This window comes from Anopheles coluzzii, chromosome 2 (genome assembly GCF_943734685.1).
Source record: "Anopheles coluzzii chromosome 2, AcolN3, whole genome shotgun sequence".
Taxonomy (NCBI): Eukaryota; Metazoa; Arthropoda; class Insecta; order Diptera; family Culicidae; genus Anopheles; species Anopheles coluzzii.
Genome location: NC_064670.1, coordinates 39,743,943 through 39,758,126, shown reverse-complemented (window position 1 = coordinate 39,758,126; position 14,184 = coordinate 39,743,943). Strand labels below are relative to the sequence as shown.

The 14,184-nt window shown below is 46.7% G+C and overlaps 3 protein-coding genes across 4 annotated transcripts; 2 read left to right on the top strand and 1 right to left on the bottom strand.

The window, feature by feature from the left end:
* The first annotated feature begins 633 nt into the window (after positions 1-633).
* On the top strand, positions 634-1,834 carry LOC120951059 (ATP synthase subunit O, mitochondrial). The gene is made up of 3 exons (XM_040369569.2): positions 634-763; positions 939-1,385; positions 1,454-1,834. Exons 1-3 carry the CDS (start codon positions 734-736, stop codon positions 1,607-1,609), a joined length of 633 nt encoding a protein of 210 aa, XP_040225503.2. The 5' UTR covers positions 634-733; the 3' UTR covers positions 1,610-1,834.
* A 355-nt stretch (positions 1,835-2,189) lies between these two features.
* LOC120950728 (protein SET) lies at positions 2,190-4,009 on the bottom strand. The gene is made up of 2 exons (XM_040368985.2): positions 3,190-4,009; positions 2,190-3,097 (listed from the first exon to the last, which is right to left on the bottom strand). Exons 1-2 carry the CDS (start codon positions 3,602-3,604, stop codon positions 2,760-2,762), a joined length of 753 nt encoding a protein of 250 aa, XP_040224919.1. The 5' UTR covers positions 3,605-4,009; the 3' UTR covers positions 2,190-2,759.
* A 1,024-nt stretch (positions 4,010-5,033) lies between these two features.
* LOC120947408 (eukaryotic translation initiation factor 2 subunit 3-like) lies at positions 5,034-14,117 on the top strand. Of its 2 annotated transcripts, XM_040362721.2 has the most exons (4): positions 5,053-5,259; positions 5,720-5,894; positions 12,286-13,396; positions 13,505-14,117. In XM_040362721.2, exons 1-4 carry the CDS (start codon positions 5,182-5,184, stop codon positions 13,563-13,565), a joined length of 1,425 nt encoding a protein of 474 aa, XP_040218655.1. In that variant the 5' UTR covers positions 5,053-5,181; the 3' UTR covers positions 13,566-14,117. The 2 variants fall into 2 exon arrangements, with proteins under 2 accessions (XP_049463016.1, XP_040218655.1); XM_049607059.1 differs by lacking the exons at positions 12,286-13,396; positions 13,505-14,117 and adding an exon at positions 7,724-10,195 and having other exon boundaries at positions 5,034-5,259.
* The last annotated feature ends 67 nt before the right edge of the window (positions 14,118-14,184 follow it).

The following is a 14,184-nucleotide window of genomic DNA, read 5'->3' as shown; positions in this document are numbered from 1 at the left end:
TACATTTGGAATTTTAACCTGTTATGCACTCGTGGTTTCACTTGTACTTCTTCTTCTTCTTATATGGTGAAACCCCTGTATTTGGTCAAGGCCTATCTTAGCGACTAATGGGCATTAGTTAACCCATAGAAGAATTGTCAGCCCCCTACGTATACGAGGCACGGTTCATATGGGGCTTGAACCCTTCACACTTACATATGGAATATTTTAGAATTTCAACATAACACTGACTCTAATATTGCCAAATGTCTCAAGTGAAGGACTTTCAGAATAAGAAATATAAATATTAAACCGAAAACTGTGTTGAAAAACACGAACTATTTTCTTTCTTTAATTTAAAGTTGACCACGTGGTGACTGTTCGTTATGGCGCGCAAAAGCGCACATAGTTCTTTCGTTAAATTACTTTCGTCCAAGACGAAAGTGGGGAATAAATTGTATCTAGTTGCTCATCCGTTTGAAATTTAAAATAAACACACAAAGCACTCTTAAATAAATAGTTAATATTTTCTTACACGATCCAGAGCTCAAATAAAGCAGCTGTAAAATAAAAATTGTGGAAAAAGCTTGGATTTCATTCCTATAGCACACCGTGCTTCGTTTTCCTCTGTCAAGCGACACATCCAGCTGTCACTATGACACTTGCCCATTGACCAACCTGTTTTCTGTGCAATTTGACAAAAACAATCCATCGTCGTGAAATTGTCTTATCCATCCGCATCGACACAGGAAAAATGGCAGCATCCGGAAAATTCACTATTTTGGTAAGTACTTTCGCACGCCTAGAACCAGCGAAAACTCCACATCTTTCGCGGCAGGAAGCGCGTCCCATCGCTCCCTACCCGCTGCACACACTGCATCCTCGCGGATCCAAGTGCGTTGGTTATGTGATGGCCAAACAGGGTTATGTAATTTTAATTCCGGCAAAAACATTTACAGGCTCGTCAACTGAGCACCAGCTCGGCCGCCGCTCAGCTGGTCAAGCCACCGGTGCAGGTCTTCGGACTGGAGGGCCGCTATGCCTGTGCGCTCTATTCCGCTGCCTCCAAGACCAAGGCGCTCGATGCGGTCGAGAAGGATCTGAAGGGGCTGCAGAGCCAGATGCGCTCGGATCCGAAGATGCGCGATCTGCTGCGTGACCCGACGACGAAGCGCAACGTAAAGGCCGCCGCACTGAAGGATGTCGCCGCTAAGGTGAAGTTCAACGCTGCCACCGGCAATCTGCTCACCCTGCTGGCGGAGAACGGTCGTCTCGGTCGCCTGGACGGTATCATTAACGCGTACAGCCTGATCATGGCTGCCGAGCGGGGTGAGGTCGTGTGTGAGGTGAAGACTGCCAAACCGCTGGATGATGGCCAGCGCAAGCAGCTGGAAAATGCTCTCAAGGTAAGCGCAAGCCAGTGCCTCTTATGTTTAAATCCATTTACAATATGTTATTTTTAACATTTTTTTAGGCATTCCTTAAGCCGAACCAAACGATCCAGCTGACGGCTAAGGTTGACCCGGCACTTATTGGCGGCATGGTTGTTTCGATCGGTGATAAGTACGTCGACATGAGCGTTGCCAGCAAAATCAAGAAGTACACCGACGTCATTACGGCGCCCGTCTAAAATGTAAGCAAAATCATCTACAAACACACCGGCCCCAGTACGGGTAGTACGGGCTCTACGATGTGGGTGTGCCGGGAGACGTGGTGCGTGGTTGCGTCCTAGCTGACGGTTAGTGTTTTGCAATGTGCTATAGCCGCGGGTCGTTGCGAATACTGGCCATATAGAATGTATGATGTTCAGTACAGCCGAAACAGAATAAAAATGTTCTCCTTGAAGGATTCGAAACTTAAATGACGTTTCCCTCGAATACATTCGAAGTTAAATTAAATGGCTTTTAATGCAAAGCCTAAGGACGAACCACTACCGTCGTGAATTGTACAATGTGCTATGTGAGGTCCTGATAAGTTACCAGGTGAGTAAAAAGATACGGCTTTTCATCCGATCATTCGGACTTTCGGTGGGGCCATACAATCATCCGGGGTTCGATAACTTACTTACTTACTTATCCGGCGCTACAACCGCTTTGCGGTCTTGGCCTGCCTCAGGAGTGTCCGAAACCGTTCGCGGTCTCGCGCCTTCGTCTGATCAGTCCGGGGCTCGATAACAATGTATAACAAATGGCAAGTGAAAAAAAACTAGCTGATTTTTTTAATCCACCAAAGACAGTATATTTAGCACTTTATTAGGAAATTTACTACGAGACAAATTCCACCCAATTACAAATAATTCTCTTGATTTCGTCGTGTTTTGTTGTCCGATCCATGTTCGAGATAAACCATGCTGTTCCTACCAACCCAATGCCACTACTAGGAGCCATAGGACCAGAGATGACGACCTCAAACATGGACACGAATGGAACGTCTGCGTTATACTGACCATAGTGTGTGTGTGTGTGTGTTCACCTTGCTCGGTGTCCGTTTTGTAATACTAGGTATAAATAATGGTTACGATTAGGGATTATTGGAATTCAGCTGCAAAGAGCGGGCTACCGTCGGCCACATCCCGCTAATGTGACAAAACCCTGTTTACGTATGGTGCAATCTACACCGCCACATAAATAAAATGCAATGATTTGGTACCGGTACACAATAATTTGCAGTTACTTTTTGAAGGATCGTCAATTGCTTGACTCGTTAGGTAAGATTTTCGGCCTTTGTGAACCGTCTGGTGGCTTTCCTAATGCTCATTTCCCCTCGTCAGCTCGTAATGCCTAGGATGCCTTTTCCTCCTCATCCTCTACCTCGTCTACCTCCTCCTCATCACCCTCCTCGCCAAACTCTTCCCCGCCATCGCCATCTTCGTCATCCTCCGGTTCGACCTCGATGTCCGGCACCAGATAGTATTGCAATGGGTTCGGCCACAAATCGTCCTTGATCAGCTCGGCAATGTCGTCATTAATGGGATCATTATTATCCGTGAACCAGTCGAAGAAGGTTCGGTTCTCCAGGCCGCGCTTCCGACGGTTGTTGGCCACCTTCTTTGGCAGCACCTTGGTGAGATCGTGATCCGGCTTCCATTTGATCGGTGTGCTAGTCGAGGATGGGCTTTCTAGCAAGACAAAGCAAATAAAAAAGTACCCGGCTTTAGTAAATTTGTATAGTTTTGGTTTCTTCTCTATTTCCGATTGACCCATCGCTTACCTCCATTCGAGCCGAGCTTAAACTCTTTAGTTAGCACGGTGTTTTCGAAAAATGGATTTTCCTCAAAGTGGAACAGAATCCGATATCCGCTCTTGATGTCCTCAAACTCCTCCACCTCGAGCTTCTCGAGAAACTGAAGGCAGTCCTCTTCCTCCTCCTCGAGGATGCCCGATATTTGTGGATGGTTCATAATTGCAGTCATCCAAAAGGAAGGAATGCGCTTGATAAACTCGTTCCGCTTCCGGTAGTACGGCTTCCGCAGCTCGTTGTACTTCTGCTCCACCTTCAGTATCTCCTCACTCGCCTGCTCGTTCAGCGCATCGATCTCGTTCTGGCAGGTATCGACCGCCTCCAGTGCCTCCGGTTCCTCCTCGAGCGCGTCCGATTTCTTTGCCTTCTTAGCCGTGGAAGCCATGGTGGGAAGTTGAATTACACTCTATTGCTGGGTTCCGATTTTCTTAGCTCTTCAGCCCACAAGCTCCCGGGCAAAACAAATCGCGCGAAGCACTTTACCGCGCGCTCACACAAACACAACACAACCACACACACACACTAGCGCGCGTAGCCAGCCTCACCGGCGTTTGGTGAACGCAGCAAGTGTACCTGCGCTGGTTGGGCCGTGCGGAAAGCGATGGCAATTGTTTTCCCGATTGCACCTAATCTACCACTGTACTTTGATAAATTCTTTTCCTCACGACAAACGCGGCAATCAGAGATGGTTCGAAAAAACTTGTATTGCTTGTGGCCTTTTAACAATTGTGCTTTTTCACGATATGACGTCCGATGCGCAACTTCGGCTTGCAAAAAACCGGTACAAATCCCGTACAACATGGCGAGGGTTTTTGACGTAAACAAATCGCTGCATTTCGCTCGCTTTCTCTACCCGTTCTTTGCTCGCCTACAGTGCTCGTTTCGAGGTGAGTTTTTGAGCTCCCACTTCATTACAAACGCTTTGCTTCCATTTTTTTCTTTATTTTTAAAGAGACTTGGAGCCAATTGGCCTCATTCACTTCTTACTTCGCTTCCATGTTTGTTCATATGCCTTTCGTTGTGTTGGTGACAATTTACGCGCATCATTTTACCTCAGCAGAACTTTTATCCCTGTCATTTTTAACAGTGCATAGTTAACCACCAAATGAGCAAGTTGGCTTTTATTTGCTCTCCGTTTGAACTTTAAGGCCGAAAATACACGGACCGGAATTTCGCGGCCGCGGAATTCCGCCTGCTGACAAACCCATGTACAAATTGTCAACGGCAACTTTTCCAAACTGTCATATCTATAAAATTTTCAGCAGGCGGAATTCCGCGGCCGCGAAATTCCAGTCCGTGTATTTTCGGCCTAACAGGAACATGTACGAGCAAGTGAGACAGCGGAGCGAAGATGCACACACGTGGAATGAAGGAGCCGTGGGGAACAATGTGGGGAGGGAGGGGGTGGTGGAGTGTATTTATTTTTTTGGCCATTTAATTTTGTCCACCAACAAAGTCGCACATCATCACGAGCTTTTAGGCGACCGTCTTGAACCCTCAAAACCCCTCACAACGCCTTTCAAAAACACTCGCCAGCCACACCGGTAAACCACACCGATTTGGAGCGTTCGGAGCTCATGAAAACCGGTTTTTGCTTCATGTCACTCACTGTACTAAAAACGGATCCAGTCGTTCTAACTCCATCAATGTCCCTTCTATTTGCAATCCGTGTGTTTTAAAATTATTTGAAAATGCTATTAAACTTAATGTGCTATTTTTTACATTCATCACAAGTTCTTTAAATTACGTTAAATTAAAATTAATCCAGGCACGGTTCATCTGACAGGCCGCTCCGTGCCCGCTGTACTAACACACACGCATACAGCCTAACGTCAAACCAACCACAGTCGAGTGTGCGTGCGTTTGTGTGCGTGTGTGTGTGCGCAAAGGTTTCTCCGTTTGTTCGCTGGCTGTTCGATTTTGTTAATTCAGAAAAGAAACGCGTGAATCAAGCCGACCAGGATGTCGTCCGGTGATCAACAAATGTCCACCGCCACTACGGGGCAGCCCCACCTACAGCAGCAGGACCTTTCCAAACTGGTAAGCAGCGATGAGTGCGATTTTCGACAGAGCCTGCCAGCGGACGGGCTGGGGCACAAAGATTTCTACTACTTTCGTCTCAAAAGATGCCAACGAGACACGGTTTCTTCGGAGAGGCTTTACTGGGTGATTTACATGAAATAGGTCACATCCTTCTGAATGATGGGGAGTCTTTGATTCATTTCTTCCATTTTACGTACCATTAATCAACCATTGGAGGTGAAATATGGAATAATTGCGGAGGCTTTCCTGTGCTGATGCAATGCTACCTTCGTGTAGCGTTTTTGTGAGGTTATGTTTTTCTGGTGCGGTGTTTGAAGGAATGTACCACCGGGGAAGGAAATGCCTTTCTCCAAACGAGATCCATGAACCATTCCATGCAATGCATATTTCTTTATTATTTAGCTTTGAACACAACTCTGACAAATATTGCTGAACGTTGGGTTTTTACCAATTTTAGGACATTACCAAGCTGACACCGCTCTCGCCGGAAGTGATATCGCGACAGGCTACTATTAACATCGGTACCATCGGCCATGTAGCGCACGGTAAATCGACAGTCGTGAAGGCCATCTCCGGTGTCCAGACGGTTCGTTTCAAGAACGAACTGGAGCGTAACATTACAATTAAACTGGGTAAGCTTCTTCCAAATCCCATCCTGTATTACCGATGAGCTGTTTAGTGTCACAATACGATAAGCATCATGATCCTTTCACCTTATTTTCTCGAGACCATTCCGCGTGTTGTTTCCTCCCGCCCAATGCTTACATCCCGTCTCCACTCCGTAAGCATCAGTCAAAGGAAGCTGGGTTCTCGCTTCGGCTTAACCAATGCTTTAGATGCTTATTTCTGATCCGATTTTACAAAAACTTTAACCAATAACACATTCATTCTATTCTTTTCAAACTCCGACGTTTATGGGTATGAACATGGAAGTGTTCTAACCGGAATAAATACATTTTAGAAGCTCATTACACATATCAACCGGAATAATTACTGAGACTGGGTTAGTTAATCGCTATGAAGGCTTGAACCTTTTGAATGGGAGATCCAATGTATTGGAATACTGAAACGGAAAATTAGGTTCATATTTTCCTATGTTCTCACTTTTTTTGTTTGCATACTTTTTGTTTAAATGATAAAAGTATTTGTGTTGAGATGCAGTGTTTCAGGGATGGCATGAGTTTTGTAAATTAAGGTTGCCCGAGCCCATGGAATGCAGCTTCCGGATTGGTAACTGCAATTAATCATGCAGACAAACCCATTATGGCTAAGAGAAATAACGGAAGACATATTTATAAAAATAAAATACCGCTTATCGAACTCATAGTTAGGCAGGTCTTCAATTAAAAAATTGAAATCGGCAAAATCTAATCCCATCCCATTGTGGAATATGATATTTTGAAGATCGGGAAGAATTGAGTATAAGCTGTCTTAATGCATGAGATTTTCATTTATGTGTTCACACAATTACGGACTTTATTTCAATTATACTGACTCCATTTACTTACTTACGGTTGATTGATGTTGATATGGATGCTATATTTCAGTCCCGTAGTAAGTCTTGTTATGGCCAGCAAGAAGCGATTCTGTAGTGAAACAAATTTACATTAATTATAAATACAGTTTTAAATCAAAGAGTTAAATTAAAACACAAAGAAGAAAAAAATATTTTACCTTTCATCCGTATTACTTTGTTCATCATTAAACCCAGTGTTGAAATGTGTCGAATCCCAACGTTGCTGGGAAGCTTAAAATGTGTGTTGTTTTTTTTTTTGTTTTTTTTTCGTCTGCCTCTGTTTCATTTAACAGGGTCAATATTATGGGGCGTGTTTGGATCATTTTTTGTTTGTTTTTTTTTCTGTTAAAATTAGAAACATAAGTCTATATTTTCTGTTTGCTTTCTGTCTTGCTTTCATCCGTCCTTATCAACAATGTATGTAACACAAGTGTGAAACTGTCTGAAAATTGTTCCTATGGGCCTTAGGCCTGCAATCATTCCATGGCAATCGAGACATTCGGTCAAATATGTATGTTCAAAATGTCCGTTCCACAATTAACGTGATCTGGAAATATTGTTGTTCAATATTGTATGACCGTAAAACAGTTAAGATTTGTGTGAATTCGGTTTATGTGTGTTTGTGTTGGTGTGTATGTGTTGTACCTGCTCGAGGTGAGATGAGAGAAAGCAAGAGAAAATACAGACGTAGATAACCGATGTTTGGCAGAACAACAACTGTGACGGTAATGCGTTGTTTCTTTGAATAAAATTAACGATAGGATTGTTAGCTTGTTGTCGAACGGCTAGGTTTAGCTTCCTTCCAAATCCTGTCATGTAATAAAACAATTGATCTATATTTTTCTGTATTTTCTCTCTATTTCTCTTCATCTCGCCGTACGCGTGTACGCACACGCACGTCGCCCCGTCGCGCACTGTATCTTCGGCGGTGTCGCCGCATACCAGAGAACCTGTCGAAAAGTTTTATCGAAACATTGCAATCCGATGCGAAAGCAATGGAAGCATATCTGCACAAGATGCACGAACAGTACAAATCACCGTACAACCACGGTACATCTCATAGCAATAAGCACACACCTAGCCGAAAGCGCAAGCTCTCACCCAACGGACTGCAGACAAGTCCGACAAACAACGGCGAAACGCAACGCATGAAGCAAGCAAAGATTATGGACTTTTTCCACATGTCGCCGCCGGAAAGAATTACACAACCGTCGTTGCACGCTAGCAGGGAACGGGCACGAAGGAAGTCCTGTCCGGCCGCGCAGGGAAATTTCTCCGGTACGCACATACCCAAACCGAACGGTTTCCCTAAACGTATGTCCTGCTCGATTGATAAGGTGAAGAAAGAGGTAGATGAACGTGAAGACGGCTCTCGCTGGGACGTACCCACGGACACACGTTTAGCAACCATCAACCAGGAGCAGGCGAACCTTAGTTCCACACCCGACAAACAGAACATTAAGGTAGAATGTTCCGATGAAACGCCGAACGCAATGTCCTCGAGCTCACAGGTGGAAAATGGTACAGAAACGCCCAAGACAACCGCTTTTGTAAAGGTGGAAAATGGGACAGACACACCGGTCACACCCGTTGCTAGAGATAACTCCAACGGTTTGTTGAAAGTGATGTCAGCAGCGAAACCATCGCCCAAAACGTCAACACCCAAGACAACCGCTTCTATTAAGGTAGAAAATGGGACTGTCTCACCCGCCACACCCGTATCTAGAGATAGCTCCAAGGGCTTGTTGAACGTGAAGTTAGCAGCGAAACCATCGCCCAAAACGCCAGCAACTGGTGAGCGCAATTCTTCCCTCTCTGCTGGGAAATCCACCCCCAAGCGCAAGAGCACTGGCGGTGGAAGCAACTCAAAACAGATCAAAAAGTCGGCAACGGCATCAAAAGAGTATACGGTGGAGAACATCGAAGACATTCAGCTGGTCGGAAATTCGCCATTCTTTCTTGTAAAGTGGCTTGGATACACCTCGAAAGACAACACATGGGAACCGCTGAACAATGTAAACTCCTGTGCGATGTTGGACAGCTTCCTCTCCGCTCAGATGTCCCTGCTCGAAGAGTGGGTGGAGCCCCTACAGGAAAAGATAAGGAGCTCACCGGAGTACTTGGAATCTCTGGAGAGGCAGGGCAGCAAGACGTACCAGGAGATACTGCTCGAACACAAGGAATACGATTGGGATCAGCTGCGGGCCGATTTGATCATTATGGCCAAACTGTGGATGAACCGAGGCCGCAACAAGCTGATCTGGGAACGCATCACGAGGTTGATGTGCCGCGAGTTGTCGTACGCGAAGCGGTGCGAGCAGCTGGAAGAATTGCGACGGTTCGAGAAGCACATCAACGACCACGAACCAACGCTCCGTGTCGTGGTGGAAAATGAGCACGATCTCGACGCGCCGCCAAACAACTTCACCTACCTGCAGGGGAACATTCCCGCCGAAGGGATCTCCATACCGAACGATCCTCCGGTCGGTTGCGAGTGTAATCCGTGCACCGGACGGAGCACATGCTGCGGCAAGCTGTCCGAGGGCCGGTTTGCGTACAGCGTCAAGAAGCGGCTGCTGCTGCAACCCGGCGCACCCATCTTCGAGTGCAACAAAAAGTGCAGCTGCGGCCCGGACTGCCTGAACCGGGTGGTGCAGAATGGCGGCAAATGCAATCTAACTCTGTTCAAAACGCCCAACGGACGGGGCTGGGGCGTGAGGACCAACACCGTCATCTACGAGGGCCAGTACATTTCCGAGTACTGTGGCGAGGTCATCTCGTACGATGAGGCGGAAAAGCGGGGCCGTGAGTACGACGCGGTCGGCCGGACGTACCTGTTCGATCTGGATTTTAACGGTACTGACAACCCGTACACACTGGACGCAGCCCGTTACGGTAATGTGACGCGCTTTTTTAACCATTCGTGCGATCCGAACTGTGGCATCTGGTCGGTGTGGATCGACTGTCTCGATCCGTACCTGCCCCGGCTGGCCTTTTTCGCCCAGAGACGCATCGAGATTGGCGAGGAACTCACGTTCAACTATCACGCCCAGGTGAGCCCGAACAACGTGTCGATAAATGGTGGCAGCGGCGGCGGTGGCCCCCCGATGGACGGTGACAGCAGTACCGGTGGTGTGGTGGAGGAGAAACCTGCGGAGAACGGAGACAAGGCCACTACTGCCAACGGTAGCGTGCGGAATACCAAAGGCGTTACCGAGTGCCTGTGCGGCAGTGCCAATTGCCGAAAGTTCATCTTCTGAGAGGTGTGAAAGTGCTACTGCATTTGTTATTGTATGAACATTCTGATTTTGATTATTTTCGTTCTGTGTATAGCGCCTCTTGTACACTTATTTCAATATAGGATAATCATTTTTCTGAAATGAAAATGAACAAAATAAAACTACAAATACTCTTTTACTTGCGATTTTGTTTAATTTGTCCCATCCGAAATGTTGATGGTGTAGCTTGTTGTTTTCATGTCTAAAGCGGCTTTTAGCACACACCATACACACTAGCTATAAGGTTATCGCACTGTACTGAGGTGTGGGATGTTAACTCATAAATGTTACAATTTTATTACGTTCCATTTATTATTGAATTATTGTTTCTTGGTGTCCGTAGTATGCCCATCCGATAGTGCATGGTAATGAAGCCTCTGTTCGGTAAAAGGAAGCGATTTTAATAACGCGTATTGTTGTAAAGAAGTTTTGGTTTTGAGGTAGTTCATCTCAATACAGTGGAGCGCCGTTTATCCGGGTAACTTTTATCCGTGCTGTTGAGAAATGACAGTTCAATCCAAAAGTGACATTGGGTTATGAGGAGGATATTTGAAAAAGCGGTTATAAGAGCACATTGTCATAACAAAAAACACTATAATTCATGGCAAGTTTAAAAATTTTCTTTCGAAAAACATGAAGTTCATAAAAACTGGGTTATTTTATCAAAAAATAAGAAAAATTTCCAAAAAATAACCAGGAATTGGTTATAAAATATATGATTTCACTCATTATCCGTGTTATTCGCTTATCCGGGCGAAGCCAAGTCCCGAGAAGCCCGGATAAACGGCGCTCCACTGTATTATATTGTTGTTCTGGAACGATTGATCGACATGATTCGTCAGTTCATGCAATCTTTTTTAACTGTCATAACTTCAAAACGAGTTAAAAAATAGACCAAATGCGGTAGATGAGGTAGGAGCTGTTCGAGATATAAAATGAAATTCTGTACCTAACCTCTAATCGTCAAAAACGATTATAAAGTTATCATCCGATCGTTTCGGGTTACATTCCTTATTAAAATGTTTCATCTTACTATTCAAAACCAAAGACATATCCACTAGAGGTGTGTAGGTTCTTAAAAACGAATGACCTATGTTCATCTAATCAACGTTCATCGGTTCTTTATGAATCGTAATGTGCTGAGTTGTTCATAAAAAGAACGTACAGACAAGTCGAAATAAAGAACGTTCTAGTACGCCAGGTCGTTCTGGTCGTCCTGCTCTACCAAATAATTTTCATGGTGCATCAACTGAAATGAACGAAAGAATCGCGATTCCCATTCAGTTCATCTAAATGAAAGAACTAGTACGTTCACGTTCATGAAAATGAAGCGAATTGCTAAAGCCTAATATCCACAGTAGTGATAGAGCGCATCCACGATTCCGACTCCGACATCCGCAAAATGGAACCACTAGATCCACCAGGAGTCGGAGTCGTTCGGAGCCGCCTGAAGTCGTACGGAGTAGTCCGGAGTGGTTCGGAGACGATTGGAGTCTGAGGCCTTTACAGGCCTTTGTTTCGAACGCCGACTCCGAACGACTCCGAACGACTTCGACTCCAACCGATTCCAAACGACTCCGGATGACTCCGACTCCCAAAAACTCCGAACAACTCCGGACGATTCCGGACGACTCCGGATGACTCCGAACTACTCCGGATGACTCCGAAGTACTCCGGATGACTCCGAACGACTCCGGACGACTCCGAACGACTCCGGACGACTCCGAACGACTCCGGAAGATTCCAGACGACTCTGACTCCGAATTACTCAGGGTGACTCCGGACGACTCTGGGCGATTCCGGACAATTCCGAACGATTCCGAACGACTCCGGATAATGCAGGGCGGAACTACCTTCCGGAGTCGATTCCGAATTGATCGGAGTCGGATCGGAGTCGACTCCGGATTTTTGCCAACTTTACCCATCAGTAATCCACAGAGATACAAGAAGTTCGTGCCTCGAATAACAAGTGTCATAGACGACGAGCATCGTGGCCGTGTACTGTACAGTCTTCTATTGAACACACTGACGATCAGTTGTGTTCAGTTCTATAATATTGTTAAAATGTCTGGTATATTTAGCAGATTGATTTTTCTTATTGTCTCCTCTTGCGTCGTAGCCAGGCGTTATTGTTATATAAACTTTCCTAAAGATTTAAATATATATTTGACATTTTTACTAATGCATAATACCCTTTTTACTTTTTCTCCTTTCCATTTCCACCGACAGGTTACGCTAACGCGAAGATTTACAAGTGCGACAACCCGAAATGCCTCCGGCCGACGTGCTTTACGTCCGGTGGGTCGAGCAAGGACGATAGCTTCCCGTGCTACCGGCCCGCCTGCACCGGTCGCTTCCAGCTGGTGCGCCACGTGAGCTTTGTCGATTGCCCCGGGCACGACATTCTCATGGCAACCATGCTGAACGGTGCCGCGGTGATGGACGCCGCCCTGCTGCTGATTGCGGGCAACGAGTCCTGCCCGCAGCCGCAAACGTCCGAGCATCTGGCCGCGATCGAGATCATGAAGCTGAAGCACATCATCATCCTGCAGAACAAGATCGACCTGGTGAAGGACTCGCAGGCGAAGGAGCAGTACGATCAGATCGTGAAGTTCGTGCAGGGCACGGTGGCGGAAGGCGCCCCGATCATTCCGATTTCCGCCCAGCTCAAGTACAACATCGAGGTGCTGTGCGAGTACATCACGAAGAAGATTCCGATCCCGCCGCGCAACTTCATTGACGCGCCGCGCCTGATCGTGATCCGCTCGTTCGACGTGAACAAGCCCGGCTGCGAGGTGAACGATCTGAAGGGTGGCGTTGCCGGTGGTTCGATCCTGCGCGGCGTGCTGAAGGTCGGCCAGGAGATCGAGGTACGCCCGGGGCTGGTGAGCAAGGATGCGGAGGGTCGGCTAACGTGCAAGCCCATCTTCTCGAAGATTGTGTCGCTGTACACCGAGCAGAACGAGCTGCAGTTCGCCGTGCCCGGTGGGCTGATCGGTGTCGGTACGAAGATCGAGCCGACGCTTTGCCGTGCGGATCGTTTGGTGGGCCAGGTGCTCGGCGCGGTCGGTGCGCTGCCCAACATCTTCATCGAGCTGGAAGTGTCGTACTATCTGCTGAAGCGCTTGCTCGGCGTGCGTACCGAGGGCGACAAGAAGGGTGCCAAGGTGCAGAAGCTGGTCCGGCACGAAATGCTGCTCGTCAACATCGGTTCGCTCAGTACGGGCGGGCGCGTGGTGGCAACACGTGCCGATTTGGCCAAAATCGCTCTCACGAATCCCGTGTGCACGGAGAAGAACGAAAAGATCGCGCTCAGCCGACGTGTGGAGAACCATTGGCGGTAAGTGTAGCAGCCTTCTCGGTAGCAGTGTGCGGCAAAATGAACAGTTTCGAGGGAAAGGTTTTTTAAATCATTCTAATGCCATTTTTCTTTCCATTGTTTCGACAGTCTGATTGGATGGGGACAGATTCGCGGCGGTACCGTTATTGAGCCACTGAAGGAAAACTAAGACACGAACCATTCTGTGCCGAAAAAGGCATTACCCTCGTCAACCAACTTCAACGGCAGAAACTCACAGACAGAAGAGAGATCAAGGGGGGAGAGAGACCGAGAGAGCAAGAGAAAGTGAGAAGGAGTGGCAAATATTGGGGCAGGTAGGATAGTGTTATTATTATTTTTTGTTTGCATTAAAAAAGGGGTCGATATCGGAATAGTAAACACCCGTACCGCGATACAATTGGGCAGAAGTATGAACCGTTTTACCATTTCGGTCGATCGTGACACCAACGCAAACGATCATTCGGAATCAGTGACGATCCCTGCATCCGGTAGTGGAAATGTCAGCATTTGTAAGGCACATCGGAATCGAATATTGAAACAGCGACGATTCGCAGCTATCTATCAGTTTGGCGCGAGTGCTAGTATTGTATCACGGTGGTGTATCAAACGCAGCTGGACTATGTTATGCGGAACGAACCGGAATGGTACGATCAGTCTCGGGCATGTGCGAAGGAGCGATCCAACAGAAAATACACGTAATCCCAGAAAAACGAATCAAAAACGTACCTGTTCCATTGTATTTTGAAAGAAAATCCGGCAAACATGTGTGAAAATTAGCTACTTTCGGA